General features: G+C 40.4%; 2 protein-coding genes across 2 annotated transcripts in view; one reads left to right on the top strand and one right to left on the bottom strand.

Moving 5' to 3' along the window:
• ECI2 (enoyl-CoA delta isomerase 2) overlaps nucleotides 1–2693 on the top strand; it is a 38136-nt gene extending 35443 nt beyond the window's left edge. The window contains exon 10 of the mRNA XM_063298842.1: nucleotides 2090–2693. Coding sequence (XP_063154912.1) covers nucleotides 2090–2245 — 156 coding nt within the window. The 3' untranslated portion in view covers nucleotides 2246–2693. The remainder of the gene's footprint in view (nucleotides 1–2089) is intronic.
• LOC134493984 (testis expressed protein 56-like) lies at nucleotides 2362–15934 on the bottom strand. Its single transcript, XM_063298843.1, has 3 exons — nucleotides 15452–15934; nucleotides 10179–10359; nucleotides 2362–2617 (listed from the first exon to the last, which is right to left on the bottom strand). Exons 1-3 carry the CDS (start codon nucleotides 15720–15722, stop codon nucleotides 2362–2364), a joined length of 708 nt encoding a protein of 235 aa, XP_063154913.1. The 5' UTR covers nucleotides 15723–15934.
• Nucleotides 15935–17172: the final 1238 nt, after the last annotated feature.

Here is a 17172-nt window from a genome sequence, read left to right as displayed (position 1 = left end):
CACTTTTTATAGGCCTCTGTGTGAGCCTGAAAAAAAAATGCTCCTGCTTTAATGAGATAGATCATTATAGCAAAACATCTTAAATGTAATTTGCAAAATAGGTATATTTCAACCTAAAGAAATACATTCCTACTTTAACCAGTGGCACAGAACTGCTTTCCTTGTGCTAGGGCCAAAGTATTTTTCAAAATCATTTTTCAAAACACACAGTCCTAATTTTTATTCATATTACAATTCTTAAAATTATTTCATTGCTGATATTGTTATAATTGATAATTAATGTCTAATAATCAGTATGTGATTTGTAAGTTTAAAAACTGAATTAAGTCACAGGCAGTGGTTTAGTTTAGATGAGATAATGTTACAACATGCAGTTTAGATTATTTAGAGAATCCTCTGGAGTGAACCTTGTTCAGGCATACTTTTCTGAATAATTTAGGCATGGTCTTCTACACTGTAGAGAATTGGTGGACTTGTGGAAGAAAGAATAAATCTACAGTTATTTAGAAAATGTCTGATATCTTATCTCTAGACAGGCAACCTAGAATGGTTTCCTGCCATTCAGTCAGGAAATGCATAGTAATGAATTAAACTCTGGGTAATACCTTCTTTATATTTTATTAGACTTGCTAGAAATACATATGCATAATTCTTCTGGTATTCATATCTGGAGAAAATGAGATAAATCAGGATATAATAACCTGAATCTGTATCCTTTCCCAGTCAGAAATTATTTTACTTAAACTATATTGTATTCAGGGGTGTGTGGTGGCTCAGCTGTTAAGACACCAGGCTTGTCGACCAGAAGGTTGCAAGTTTGGCAGTTTGAGACCCGAGCACCGTGTGACGGAGTGAGCTCCCACACTCGCCCCAGCTCTTGCCAACCTAGCAATTCAAAAGCATGCAAATGCAAGTAGATAAATAGGTACCACTTAGGCGGGAAGGTAATAGCGTTCTGTGACTGTCATGCTGGCCACATGACTGAGGAAGTGTCTTCGGACAACGCTGGCTCTTCAGCCATGAAATGGAGATGAGCACCACCCCCTTGTGTCAGACATGACTAAACCGGAACCTTTACCTTTATATTGTATTCTCTCTGCTTCTCGGCCTTTTGGCTAAGATCATGCGTGTATTCTCTCTGTTTTGGAGTTCTGTAATGTAGATAATAATGACGGCTTGAAACTGCCCATTTAACAAGCATCCATACACTGTTAACTTAGTCATGGCCTGTATATCTTACCCTTGAAGCAACCAAACCATGAATTATATGCAGGCTACAGTTCTGTACATCCCTATCTGGGTTTAAATCTCTTTGAACTGATTGTAGCTTATTTCTGAGTTCATATTTATAGAGAAAGACTGCATGTATGTGGAGACAAAGAGAATTGCATTAAAAATCTGCTTGAATTAAATCATAGTTATATCTGCTTGTTTCTGAATCTTTATGTTAAAGAATACAGCTCTCTTAAAAAGGCTTTACCATATTTTTGGACACTAAACACCAATCCAAATTAACTCTAAGTTTTTTGTATTGTGGATTGTTTGAACATATACTGAGGGAAATGAGTATTAGAAGCAGAAACACATGGAATGACCAATTTTATTTGTCCTAATTATCCTCTTCTTGATTTTCACTTGTGACATAGAGGGACAGCTGTTGACGGTCTATAAATAGAAAGAAAATTTGTACTATAATTTCTTCATGCTACATTATAATAACATATAGATAAAATCTATTGTGTGATCTGCTTCATTTACGAAACAACACCCAGTTTGTATTTTTTTGGTTCTATAATGCATGCAATCTTAGTAAAATTTGTGATCCAGCCACATTCTTGCCCAAGAAAGCTAACATAGAAAATTTGGGAGAAAAGTGCCTAATTATTCCCTACATAACATCAGTTGAGTTTGATTTGGGTTTGGAAGTCAGCTGAAGGGAAAATGGTTGAGCAGAGAGAAGACAAAGAGGGTAGGCCCTGATTTTGGGCCCTAGTAAATTCTCTCCCTGATCCTGCCTTAGCAATACTAGCCAGATGGGCTTCCTGTGGTCCATATTAACCATATGTTCCTTATTTCTTTACCTCTCCAGACTTTGGCAGTTTCCAAGCAGCTAATACGAAGCGTGGAAAAAGAGAAGCTACATGAGGTTAATTCTCAAGAATGTGAATGTCTCAAGGAAAGATGGCTCTCTGATGAATGCATTAATGCCGTAATGAGCTTCATCCAGAAAAAATCAAAGCTCTAGTTTCTAGTAGATCACGCAAAATAAATTGCTATAAGAGTTGTTTCTGTTCCCTTACTACAAAAAACGTCATTAAATGAATACCTTGGATACATATCCAGATGGTCCCTTCATTCTGGCTAGAGTTTAGCTCTTTTGTCTTTTGGAATTTCGTATTTTGACAAGAATTTATGATGCCAAAAGCACTGTAGATGCCTCTTAGGGCCATTAGGTGGGAAAGCACTCACTGCTTTGCATGCAGAGCAGATCTCTTTGAATGTGACAATGACTGTTTGTCTTCCAAAAGGGGTAAGTGATTCAATGTCACCAAAATTTGTAAGCTCTTGAATAACTGATTGCTGATCATACTGAGATGTCATGGTCTTTGGTATCCATCTATTGTGGAGAAAGGAAAAAACAAAATAATGGTACTATTTGTATTAGAAAAAGATAATTAAATCTCTGTTTTCAAGTGCATGTGATAAGGATGAATACAACTTCATTATAGTCTTATATTTTGCTCAAGTTTTATGACAGTTGATTAGTATGTCATATTAATACAGTTTTTTAAAAACAATAGCTGGCACATACGGTATTCAGATTTTATTGCTGAGCCAAGAAAATGTCTCCCCTAAAATGTGGGAACTCTGAAAAGCTTTTCCATCAATGGCTTCTTTAACAGTAAAAGCTGAAGATGTGAGAGGAAAAGGCTTGAACAAGGTTGTCTGGCTAAGAATAAGTATGGATGTATGATCAAGACTAAGATCACATGACGAAAAAGGGAAGGTTCTCTCCATATGCACCATTTTCCTGGTGAAAATCTCACTACCCTGTTGCTGTTTGCCTTACTCACATAAATGCCTTACCTCAAGTTTCTGGAGGAGGGTGCTGCTTGGAACGAGAGGTAGCTCAACCTAATAGGCCATACTCTTGCCGAGAGACCCACCAGATTGGGGGTAAGGTAAGTTTTAAAGAGGCCACTACCAGGCATCCTCCTTCCTGGAGTACTCCCCACAGCCCTACCTGTCTTCATGGTGCTAGCACCCTGGCCTTGCTGGGCACTCCCCCCAGTACCTATAAAATATTATTGTGAGCTGCAGAAAATGACTTGGAGAGCTGGGACTTGAGACTCCAAAGCAGTCTGGTTCTGTGGGAAGGAGGGAGAATACTGAACAACTTTCTTTTTTATTAGCTAGCAGCATTGCCAAGCTCTGACATACAATTCTGTTTAACTACCTACTTTTAAAAAAATTAGATATATGTAATGAATATATTGCCATGATGTGTGCAGAGTCTTTTATTAAAATGGCCCATTCAAATAAACAATGATGTTTGACAGTACTATTGTTTTTGACCTGTTTGGATGTATCTCAGTAATGTTGTTATCCAAAATATTCATCCATTTCCCATACCTAATATTGTTGCCATCACTCCTATTCCCCAACCTATTCATCCTGCGAGAACTGAAGTGATTTTTTTTAGCTTTATCCTGTTCATCTTTCCTTGATTAGATCTTTATGTTAACAAGGGCATTATCTTCTCAAGACACCATCAGTCACCATACTACTCATTAGCTCTGTGAACTTAGGAAGGATCCAAACCATCTGCATCACCCCTTTGGTCCATATGGTTTTAAAACAGTTAATACCAAATGGCTGTAGTTCCCTTATATTCTGTACAACTGGTGATTCATAGATTCTCATGCTTTTTTATGTCTCCTGAGTTTTATGTCTCCTGAGGTTGGAGTGCAAACTGTTCTATCTAAGGACATTTAATTCTGCATTGAGTAAATAATCCAATCTCTTGATCTCTGGAGTCAGGTGAAGCGGTCGAAACATATGGCTCTACCCAATTTTTTAATTACTGCAAAACTAAGTGACATTCCTGATACAGATTCCATTGTTACCAGCATGGCTGAATATGGATAAGGATTCCTGGACGCCTTCCACAATTGCGTTCAACCTACCAAATACCTGAAAACTTGTACCAGATGTAGTAGGAGGGTTGTGTTTCCTTGTTTCAACACCTGCCTCCTCAGATTGATCATACTGGGGGTTTCACAGTCCTAGCAGGTGCTACATATAGCACTGATGGGTAGAAAGGGAAGGAAGTTAGATCTTTGCTTCATGCTTTTCTGGTGCTTTTTTGCTCAAACAATTCTAACCTTACCATGCCAAATATCAGCATTTTCTTTTGGGGAAAACAATATTCTCCATCTTCTAACCAAGCTGATGACAATTCATCATTAGTTTTCCATGCTGAGGCTATCTGGATTGCAAAGTGGTAAATAAACATTAGACTTTAAGGATTGTGCTGCAAAACCAATGTCAGGTTCTGATGGCCCTCACTGCCGGGCTTGGCTCTGTTCCTTGGATCTCCCATAGAAAATCAATCACAGCTTATTGAGTAAAAAGGTTGATGGTATATTGCATCATGTTCAAAAGTTTTATTAGTAAAGAAACACTGAATAAAGGGATAAGATGACATGGATTGAGTGTATGCAACCTAACAAAGCAATTTATATGTACCTGGCCTTTCTCTGATTAGACCCTTCATTCTCAGCTACTGTTTGAAATACTGTCTTTACACACTGGTGTTAGAAAGATTGAGCGCAATAGTGGAAATGTCTTCTGACAATTCTAAAGTCTGCTCCAACCTTAAAACTTTCCTGCCACGCAGGAACTTATGTCATATTTATAATGGACTAGACCTGTAGCCTCCTTACTTGGCTTTCTGATGATTGACAGAAGGGAACTTCGTGATTCACTGAACAAATATATTTCTTTAATTATTGTTTTTATGCATTATGGTCATAATAAAAAGTACTTGTCAGTACTGTAACTGTGTGTGTGTGTGCATGTGCACGTGCCTTCGAGTCAGTCTTGATTCCTGGCAACTGCCTGGACAAGTCCCTGTGGTTTTCTTGGCAAGATTTCAGAACTGATTTGCCATGGCCTTCCTAGGGCTGAGAGAGAGTGACTGGCCCAAGGTTGCCCACCTGGCTGTGGGACTAGAACTTACAGTCTCCCAGTTTCTAAACTGATGCCTTAACCACTACACCGCGCTGGCATTCAGTGAAGTACTTGCACAGAATTAAATCCTAAATTCAGTGTTCTTGTTCCCTCTTCTCCAAATGGGCTTTTACATTTAAAAATGATCCATATACTCCAGCCTAGATGCTCTTAAGTGCTCCCATGGTAGTGGGGTCCTAGTTTTTACTTCTGATTTGGATAATAGAACAGCAAGTGTTTGCCAAACATTGGTTAATGTATTTTATTTCAAAATTATGTGTATTTGTATCATAAGAATCTCAGTACTCAGATTTTTAACCATCTTGTTTATGTCTTCCAGAAACTCAACCATAAACAACTTTTGTCATATTGTTGGGTTCTTGGTGTTCTCTAACCTTGGTTGTTTTCCTGCAAATGTTTCATGACTAGGCTAGTAACATCATCAGTTCATGGGAGGGTGAAGTTTGCTGGTTGTGTATGTATTATAGCCCTGCGAGTCTTGGTTGGGATTTGGTTCCTTCCTACATAGTTCCTTGATTAGGTTATTGGTTCTTCTCTCACTGTTTCCCTGCCTACAAATGTAAGATACGACCTCTAATAAATTGTGAAATTGTGCAGCTGGATGGAAAATAACAGAGTGGCCAAAAAATGGTATGTCTGATGATGGTGGATGCTCACCTTAGGCTGCATAAATAGCAGCATGCCATCAGTGGCATTAAGGAGAAATTAGAACAAACCATGATCCCAGAACACATTAAGATACTAACAAAGTCCATCAAGGCCACCTCATGAAGACAAGCTGAAAAAGTACAATCAAAACAGCAAACCAAACCACTATAGCTAAATCTTATAGGAAAAGATGAAACTGAACCTGAATGGTTAGTAAGTATCTCCAGCTATCCACTATCCACCCCAGAATATAATATTCTCTGATTTAACCTCAACACAGAGAGAGCAAACCAAATTAAAATCCTTGCAGCCCTAGAAGGATCATTCAAAACGACTTGACTGACTTCACAGCAACCACCTGAAAGCAGAAGAAAGAGCAACCCTAAAAACTTAAAACCATTGCTATCCTCCCAGCAGACAAAAGCCAGACCACAGTTACCATGGACAAAATACAACACATACAAAAAGCCAAGGAACTACTGAAGGACAAACCTACAACCCCATAAACATCGACCCTATATAGAAACTGGACAAATCAAGAAAACCCTCAATTATCTTGTCAGGAAACAACAAATCAGAAAAGAAGTACAATGACCTGTCCTCATGTTTTTATGGATGCCCTAAAATACACAAACCCAAAATATTACTCTGTCCAATTGTATCACTACCAAGGACCCTAACATGCATTTTAGCAAAAGAGCTCACCAAAACGGTTGGAACCTCATTGATAGGAATGAACACTCTATCAATTCTTCATTAGAATATCTTTCAAAACTCAAAAACCTAACAATTGAAGAAGATGAAATTATGGTTTCGTTTGATGTTACAGCACCCATCGCAACACAACTATCACACTTATGGAAAAGATAATTCTCCTGTTCATCAAAAAGATCTCCGAGATGATCAAAAGATTACTACAACTTCTTGGTATCATTGTAGCATGGAAATCAACGCAATCCCTCCAAAACTTCTTAAGCAAAGCCAAAGACCCAGGAACCAAAGAAAAAGCAGGAGTCGTCTACAATATACAGTATAAAGACTACAGTATAACAGCCACTATGAAGGACAAACCGGTAGAAGATTGGCAGAATGTATCCATGAACAGCAATTTGTAGTCAACAGATATGAATAAGATTCCTTAATCTTGTAACACATAGATAAATAGGGAGGCAGGATCTACTCAATCAGTCTGCCCTAGGTTACTGATGGACCCTGATGGGTTCCAAAGTGATCTGGGGATTGTTCCTGACAGTTTGCTGCATGGTCCGACTGAAGCCATCATCACCTGGAATAGGAGGGCAGCAGAGGCTTTGGACTGGATCATGCCCAAGTGGCCTTCCATCTGATCACTCTCTGTGGTTCACGGAAATGCTGAGGGAGATAGAGTGGGTTAAGAGTCTGGAGTGCCGCTGGAGGTCAATGAAGAGTGAATTCAACTAAACATGAGTTAGAGCCACTATTAAGGGTACCTCGTGGCAGTAAAGGTGGCAAAGCATCAATACCTCTCCACCCTTATTGCGTCCACGGAAAGCCAACCAGAGACCTTCCTTAGGGTGACCTGTGCCCTTTTGGGTAGGGGGATTTGGGTGCTTACTTGCAAGGGAGGAATTTGCAGAGCATTTGTCAGACAAAATCACTTGGACTTGCTCCCAGGTGGATGCCAGCCTTAGTACAGGTGTGGAGGTGCCTGGGGCACAGTCTTGCCAGGTTATCTGGGAGGAGTTTGAACCTGTTGGGCCTGAGGAAGTGGACAGGTCTTTATGACTGTGAGCTCAGCCACCTGTTTATTGGATCCCTGTCCCTTCTGGTTGGCAAAGGCCTCCCAGTAGTTGACATGTGGTTGCACTTTGGTGGTGGTGAATTCTTCCTTGAGAGAGGGTGTCTAAAGGAGGCAGTGGTTCACCCCTTCCTCAAGAAACCATTGCTAGACCCAACCATTCTGGACAATTTTCATCCAGTCTCCAACCTTCCATTTTTAGGGAAGGTTGTTGAGAAGGTGGTCATGCAACAACTTCAGAGAATTTTTATTTGTTTGTTTGTTTGTTTGTTAAATTTCTATGGCTGCCCATCTCACACAGACTCTGGGTGGCATACAATAAAACCATCTGTTAAAACATTCTACAAAACTGATTAAAAACAATTAAAAATATAGATAAAACAAGACCAGGAGAGGGAAGATATTATGTATAATGCAGCCAATGCACAGTCTCTCTATTACCAGGGGAACCCCAGACTTGCTGAAAAACATTTTGAGAGCTTTCCAGAAGGCCCTAAGGGTTGGGGCTAGCCTCACTTTGGAGGGATAATGTTGCAGAGGGAGGGTGCCGTGTCAGAAAAGGCTTGCCTTCTAGGTCCCATCAGATGGAACTCTTGCAGACAGGACCTGCAGCATGCCTGTCCTGCCAAACCTGATGGGACAGGTAGATGTAATCGGGAAAAGGTGGTCTCTCAGATAATCTGGCCCCATGCCACATAGGGCTTTAAAGGTCAAAACCAGCATTTTGAATTGGACCTGGAAGGAAACTGGTATCCAATGCAGCTCATGGAGCAGAGGTATAATGTGTGTCCTTCTAGGGGCACACACAACTGCCTGTGTTGATTCATTTTGCCCCAGCTGAAGCTTAGGGATACTCTTCAAGGGCAGCCCCATGTAGAGCACATTACGATAGTCTATTTGGGAGGTAAGCAGGGCATGAGTAATTGTGAGCAGAGCCTCACAATCTAGGAATGGGCACAACAACCAAACCCTGCAGCACCCAACATAGTAGGGACTAAGGGCAGGATCTCTCATAGTAGGGACTAAGGGCAGGTGGAAAATGCAGTGGTGCAGGCAGTTATGTGCATTCCTTGCTCAACAAACATTACATCTCTGCAAGCTGCACTGGTTGCCAGTTTGCTTCCAGATTCAGTTCAAGGTGCTGGTAATAACCCATAAAGCCCTACATGGCATGGGGCCAGGTTATTTGAGGTCCAATCTCTCCCTGGTTATATCTACCTGTCCCATCAGGTTGATTAAGGAGTGTCATCTGATGGGACATAGGAGGAGAGCCTTTTCTTCCACAGCACCCACCCTCTAGAACATAATCTCCCTGAGGTTAGATTGGCCCCAACCCTGCTTGCCTTCTGAAAGGTTCTAAAGATATGATTGTGTCAACAGGCCTAGGGATCTGGTTATGGTATGGTGCCTGCCAGATGGTTATACTAATTGATCCATGACCTGCACTTGCCTGCTTTTTATGTTTTCCGGGATTAATTTTGATTTTAATTGGGGGTTTTTTTTGGTTTTAAAAGGTTATTGTATTGTTACTGTTTTCCCATGTTTTGTTTATTGGTTGTGTTATTTGGTTGTTTTTAACTATCTGAACTGTCCAGAGTTACAAATGTAAGATTGGTGGCTAAATGAATGAATGAATGAACAAACAAACAAACAAACAAATAAAATCACAATTTAAACTGGGAAACTGTTGACATTTAGATCCAGCCAAATCCCAAACTGCTAGGAATTCCTGGAAACTTGGCATTCTGACAAATCAGCCATCTACAGACACATAAAGATAAATCCCATGTACATACCATGAAAAAGACATAACCAAAAGTCAGGGAAGGAAACAAACAGCCCAAACAACATTGACCCTAACAACCAGCACCCAGTTAAGCAGAAAACAGCCCAGATTAACAGTGAGAAGAAACAGTGCCTTAATCAAGGAAATTTCAAGGAAGAAGCCACACCCCAACCAAGACTGGTGGAGCAAGCTACTACATATAAACAACCAGCAAACTTCACTTATCCATGCACTGATGATGTTACTTCGCCTGGTAACGAAATGCTGCAGGAAAACAACCAAGCTCAGAGAACACCACAAACACAATATTTTAACTTTGAGCTCTCCAAATTCTCCACTTTTGTCAAATTCTTATATTTTGTAGAGGTTAGTAAATTCTGTGCCTCTAATACTGCACAGGTATTAGAAAAGAAGCTGGCTATGTAGCAAAATAATCTAGGAATAATTCACTGTTCTAATTCAACAAAAAGGGAAGAGTCATGATTCTTCTTGTGGTCTGAAGATGCAGCCTAAAAACTTTTCAGCTGAATTGGTGGCAAAGGAATTTCTCTACGGAAATTGTGAAGGTTTTCCATCCATTTTTAGGGATTGGGAGAGTCTTTCAGAAGCATATTAAGGTGACAGAAGTAACACAGAGAAAAAGAGCAATAGAGACTGAAAGAGTATTATACAGTAGATGCAACTGAGCCTAAAAATAATTACTATATATCTTACCTTGCAATTATAGTTGGTAATGGAATATCTTGCCTATACACTCCAAAAGCTCTACGCTCATTGGCAGCCTTGTTAGAAAGCCTTCTTTTTGTTAGGGGCATATGATCCGGCCGTGGTGAACAATATGCCTCTTTAGGCACCAGATTCGTTGAGAACTTGTCAAAGTAGGAAACCTGATAACCTGAAGAGAAGGACAGAATTGTCTGAAATTTAAAATATACTGGTGGTTTGGATAGGGCCACACTTGCTTATTACTGGCCTTGGAACTGTGCCTTTGTCAGTCATGCCAAGAATAGCTGGCTCACCATTGGCTGAATACTGTAACATGCTCTATATGGGGCTGCCTTTGGAGGCAACCTGGAAGCTATAGCTGGCTAAAGTGCTGGCAGGTCAGCCCCAGAAGCACAGAATAACATCTATTCTGAAGTTGCTGCGTTGCTTTCCAGTAAGCTTCCAGGTACTGACGGCTTTATACATGGACTTCACCAGATGGACAACACCGATATTAGATTGACTACATCCTTTGCAGCCAAAGGTGGCGGACATCTACGAAGTCGGTAAAAACAAGACCTGGAGCTGACTGTAGTTCAGATCACAAACTTCTTATTGCACAATTTAGGATCAGACTAAAGAGATTAGGGAAGACCCACAGATCAGCTAGATATGAGCTCACTAATATTCCTAAGGAATATGCAGTGGAGGTGAAGAATACATTTAAGGGACTGGACTTAGTAGATAGGGTCCCGGAAGAACTATGGACAGAAGTTCGCAACGTTGTTCAGGAGGCGGCAACAAAATACATCCCAAAGAAAGAGAAAACCAAGAAGGCAAAGTGGCTGTCTGCTGAGACACTAGAAGTAGCCCAAGAAAGAAGGAAAGCAAAAGGCAACAGTGATAGGGGGAGATATGCCCAATTAAATGCAAAATTCCAGAGGTTAGTCAGAAGAGATAAGGAATTATTTTTAAACAAGCAATGCGCGGAAGTGGAAGAAGACAATAGAATAGGAAGGACAAGAGACCTCTTCCAGAAAATTTGAAACATTGGAGGTAAATTCCAGGCCAAAATGGGTATGATCAAAAACAAAGATGGCAAGGACCTAACAGAAGAAGAAGAGATCAAGAAAAGGTGGCAAGAATATACAGAAGACCTGTATAGGAAGGATAACAATATCAGGGATAGCTTTGGTGGTGTGGCCAGTGAGCTAGAGCCAGACATCCTGAAGAGTGAGGTTGAATGGGCCTTCAGAAGCATTGCTAATAACAAGGCAGCAGGAGACAACGGCATCCCAGCTGAACTGTTCAAAATCTTGCAAGATGATGCTGTCAAGGTAATGCATGCCATATACCAGCAAATTTGGAAAACACAAGAATGGCCATCAGATTGGAAAAAATCAACTTATATCCCCATACCAAAAAAGGGAAACACTAAAGAATGTTCAAACTATCGAACAGTGGCACTCATTTCACATGCCAGTAAGGTAATGCTCAAGATCCTGCAAGGTAGACTTCAGCAATTCATGGAGTGAGAATTGCCAGATGCACAAGCTGGGTTTATTAAAGGCAGAGGAACTAGGGACCAAATTGCCAATATCCGCTGGATAATGGAAGAAGCCAGGGAGTTTCAGAAAAACATCTATTTCTGTTTTATTGACTATTCTAAAGCCTTTGACATAACAAATTGTGGCAAGTTCTTAGTGGTATGGGGATACCAAGTCATCTTGTCTGCCTCCTGAAGAATCTGTATAACGACCAAGTAGCAACAGGAAGAACAGACCATGGAACAACGGGCTGGTTTAAGGTTGGGAAAGGAGTACGGCAAGGCTGTATACTCTCACCCTACCTATTCAACTTGTATGCAGAACACATCATGCGACATGCTGGGCTTGAGGAATCCAAGGCTGGAGTTAAAATCTCTGAAAGAAACATTAACAATCTCAGATATGCAGATGATACCACTTTGATGGCTGAAAGCGAAGAGGAACTGAGGAGCCTTATGATGAAGGTGAAAGAAGGAAGTGCAAAAGTTGACTTGCAGCTAAACCTCAAAAAAACCAAGATTATGGCAACCAGCTTGATTGATAACTGGCAAATAGAGGGAGAAAATGTAGAAGCAGTGAAAGACTTTGTATTTCTAGGTGCGAAGATTACTGCAGATGCTGACTGCAGTCAGGAAATCAGAAGACGCTTAATCCTTGGGAGAAGAGCAATGACAAATCTCGATAAAATAGTTAAGAGCAGAGACACCACACTGACAACAAAGGTCTGCATAGTTAAAGCAATGGTGTTCCCTGTAGTAACATATGGCTGCGAGAGCTGGACCATAAGGAAGGCTGAGAGAAGGAAGATAGATGCTTTGGAACTGTGGTGTTGGAGGAAAATTCTGAGAGTGCCTTGGACTGCAAGAAGATCAAACCAGTCCATCCTCCAGGAAATAAAGCCAGACTGCTCACTTGAGGAAATGATATTAAAGGCAAAACTGAAATACTTTGGCCACATAATGAGAAGACAGGACACCCTGGAGAAGATGCTGATGCTAGGGAGAGTGGAGGGCAAAAGGAAGAGGGGCCGACCAAGGGCAAGGTGGATGGATGATATTCTAGAGGTGATGGACTCATCCCTGGGGGAGCTGGGGGTGTTGACGACCGACAGGAAGCTCTGGCGTGGGCTGGTCCATGAAGTCACGAAGAGTCGGAAGCGACTAAACGAATAAACAACAACAACAACAAGCTTCCAGGTTCAGTTCAAAGTACTAGTCATCACTTTTAAAACCTTACAGGGCATAGCTCCAGTTACAACAGGCAATACCTTGCCATTGAAGAATCTACCCACCCAATTCAATCATTACAAGATGGCCTGATGAGAGTCCCTCCGCTTCTGAGGTGCATGAGGTATAGACAAGGGGTCACGTCTTCCCAGCAGTAGCCCCCCAATTTATGGAATTATCTCCCTCTAGAAGTGCAGCACCTACCCTTCTGGCTTTTTGAAAATAAGTTAAAATGGTTTTATTTCATTGTACTGTTGTGCCATTGTGCCTTTGGCCCAAACTGAAGATGGGTGTCTTGATGCTTTTTTTTAAAAGGGTTTTTATTGTATTAGATGTTTTAATTGGTTGTTATATTGTTCACTACCAAGGGAGGGAGGAAGCTGGCCCTACATTTAATTGTACGATACCTTTTTTATTATACACTACGGATGAATGGGAAAAAGACCATCTTTTACTTATAACTATAATGGAATATCTTGCCCCCTGAGGTGAGGTTGGCCCCCACTCTTCTGGCCTTCAGGAAGAGTGTCAAGACCTGGCTCTGCCAACTAGCTTGGGGATCCAGGAGTGATAGGCAGCCCTGGGGTTGGCTGGTGGCTTAAGATGCTCTCTCTGCCTTTTAGTTTCCCTCTTATATCTTCTATTTTTGTACTTTTTCTATTTTTATAATGGTTTATAATTTTTATTCGTAAGCCTCTCACAGTCACTTTTATAGTGAGATGGGTGGTATAAATTTAATAAATAAAAAATAAGTTAAATAATGGGAAAGGAGTGATCGTACTAACTTGCAATCCTGATTCTTAAATAAAAAATAAACAGGTCATTGTCATTTGCTGTTGGTTTTCTTTTTCAGTCTAATTTCACATAGTTTCTTTCTTATTCTACTATGAAACTTCTTAAAGTCTCTTAATGATCTTTTCTTCCAAAATACTGAATTGGATTTTTCCAACTGGGCACTGTTAAAAGCTTTGCTTATGAGGGAAGATTAGTTTTATTGCAATATAATCCTTTCTTTATCCCACTTCAGACATTATTTTAATCTTCTGCAAACTAGCATTAAAACAGTAGCTGTCCTTTGTGATAATCAGTATTATTTTAAAAGTAGATACAACTTTTCAGGCTGTAGTTATTAAGAAGTTATGACTCAAGGCACTCTTTATCTCGGAATCCAAATGAATCAAATAAAAGCTACAACAGTATAATTTTGAACCAGTATTGTTTTGGCAAAATTACATTAAATATCAACTCCTTACTCATAACTGCATCTGCCCTTTTCCCAAATTAATGCAATAGTACCAATCTTCATGTTCCATTTACAAGTTATCTCATACCCTGATGACTGCCCAATTAGGCTACTCCAATGTGTTCTACGTGGGGCTGCCTTTGGAGATGACCCAGAAGCCACAGCTACAACTCATAACTAAAATATCAACAAAAGGCACCTCAAGATAGGCACCCCACAACCAGTCAACTGGGGCCCAATGTTTCTTGGAGCAAAATTTTGAGTTGCTTCTGAAACTTCAACAAGTGAGGACTATACATATTTCTGGGGATGCCAGCGTAGAATTATACCTGTATTAAAATTGTTGCATTTGCTCATAATAGGCTTCTGGACCCAACTGAAAGTCCTAGTTGTTACCTTTAGAGTCCTCCCAATGGGGCAGCACTGGGAGAATATATTAGGCAATGCTTACGCCAGAGCTGAGACCACTCATCTGGTCCAGTCATCCAGAGAAGGCCTGTTGAAACTGTAGCTCCCCACTGCACTCAGGATACATGGAGGTATATGGCAGAGACAGCAAGCCTTCCCTATGGTAGTTCCCTCTTTATGGAATTATTTATTTTCTATCCCACTTTTATTATTTTTATAAATAACTCAAGACGGCGAACAAACCAAATACTCCTTCCTCTTCCTATTTTTCCCACAACAACCCTGTGAGGTGAGTTGGGCTGAGAGGGAGTAACTGGTCCAAGGTCACCCACCCAGTTTTCATGCCTAAAGTGGGACTAGAACTCTGTCTCCTGGTTTCTAGCCCAGCACCTTAACCACTAGACCAAACTGGCTCTCATTTACATCGCCACCCCACCCTCCAAAGTACATAAAGCTACCATTTTGCTGATAGTTTGGAAACAACTCAAAGCAGTTTATTCCAAGGAGAATTTGGATCCATTTGACTGATTGTGGCATGCTTATCTTGAATTTGGTTTTGTTTTTGTATTTTTATTGTGATGTGGGTTTTTTGTTTGTTTTTATTCATTGTTGTGCACTACCCAGAGTCCTCCAGGATTTGGGTGGGTTATAAATGCCATTAAATAAAATTTTAAAAATGAACTTTGTACCTGCTAGATTTTCCACCCCACCCCAAGAAGCAAGTATGTTTACGTTCCCTTACAGGATGGTCAATTTCTTTAAAACTGAGAAGTTTCAATCAGTAAAAATGTTGGCAACCCTATTCTCATGTACAAATATTATCTAAAATGGATATACAGTATATGTGGTATAACTTACGCTTTTGTTGATCTTCACATGCACATTGAAGCAATAGTTCTCTCATTGGATCATGCAAATTGCTATAAAGCATAGAGAGCTTTAGGAATACTTCATTTATATCATCCAGCTTATCACAGTGGTTCAGCTTCTGAGAGATGACCAGTGATGGCAGGTTCAGACTAGATCTTGTCACAGGCCTGATCCTTGAAGCCAAGCTTCCTTTCTTTACTATTTGTTGATTTGTGGCTGATGGCAGGAAGTGAAGGCAAGATGTTTTCCAAGCAATCATCCTGAAAATTACTGATTTTTTTACAGTTTTTTTTTAAGGAAAGCAGTTACTATCAATAAAGAACACCATGTCCTTCTGACTATGTCCCTCTGCCTATCAGAAACTACACTGGTGGTGAAAAGCCATTTCCCCTGCCCCATCAGTAGGTAATCTAGGTGTCATAACAGAAATGTGACATCACAGGCACCAATGAGAGACAGAAACTATACTGTCAAAATATACTTAATGGTGATAGACAGTGGCATTGCTGACTTGACATAATTAACTGGGTTTCCAAGAATTAGAGTGACATTTCAATGAGTAAGCCAAATCAAATGACTAAGACCATTAATCCTGAGAGAGTTAGCTTTACCCCTAAACAGACCCCATCCTGTTTGGAGTTAAATTAGCTTCCTCCAGTCAGTCATGTCATGCAAATGGAGACCTTTCCTCTCTATGATCATGAAGAAATCCTACAACATCTCCATAAAAATAAGGGCTCTTTTGGAGTTCTCTTTCTGCAGCTATCTCAGTTTTCAACTGACACATACATACACATAGCCACACTGGAAGGAGATTAAATAAGGGGAAATATGGGTGTGGGTATGGGTGTGGTCCTTTGATCCTGTCCACTGTGATGTCAGCCCTGATCACATCACTCTGATTTTTTTTTTAACTTAGGCAACAAAAATAAAAGCACAAGGTAATGGGAAGTGAAGTAAAAGCCTACAAATTATATTTGCAGCAGCTGGAAGGTATGCAAATGTCCGACATATTATTTAATTTACTGTATATGGCTGCCCACTTAAGACAGGGTAGCTTATAATTAGAAACCAAAAACTAAAAATAAACCATCACAAACAAAATAAAACTTATACTGAAAATTCTGCCAGGCAACTCAACAGTCAAAACAATCATATGGGATGGGATCACACCTCTTCCTGACTCAACATCTGGGGGGAAAAAAGCAAGTATTTAAAGCCTTACAAGACAGGCAGATCAGGGCTCCCTTGATTGTGTGCTACGCATGAATCACACTCTGCGCTACCCCAAAGTCATGACTCTGATTAAAATAGGCCTAGTTAAGTAGATGAATAATTTTTGGAAGAAGCTTTTATGCACTTTCGCATCAAATATTGGAATGTTTTTCTAGATTTTTTCCTAGAAAAGCAGCTTATGCCAATTCTTTTTAAACATCTTTGTACTCTTCCCTTTGTAGAAAGACTTCTAATCATTGTGCTCAAAGGCAGGTTTCTCAACCAGTGCGGTGTGTACCACGGGTGCTGTACCAAAGGAGATGTGAGATACAGGCAAGATGTGACTCACCTCCCCAAATCCATGCCTGAGCCAGAGCAGGGGTGGTCAAACAACTGTAAGACGTTTCACGTTGTGTGTGCTGAGGCAAGCTGTTTCTTCATCATGGGCACTGTAGAAACACTGCAGCAGTCGGGCAGACTGAGGGGGGGGGCTG

The sequence above is a fragment of the Candoia aspera genome, chromosome 3 (genome assembly GCF_035149785.1).
Source record: "Candoia aspera isolate rCanAsp1 chromosome 3, rCanAsp1.hap2, whole genome shotgun sequence".
Classification (NCBI taxonomy): domain Eukaryota; kingdom Metazoa; phylum Chordata; class Lepidosauria; order Squamata; family Boidae; genus Candoia; species Candoia aspera.
This window is presented reverse-complemented; position numbering and strand designations above follow the sequence as displayed.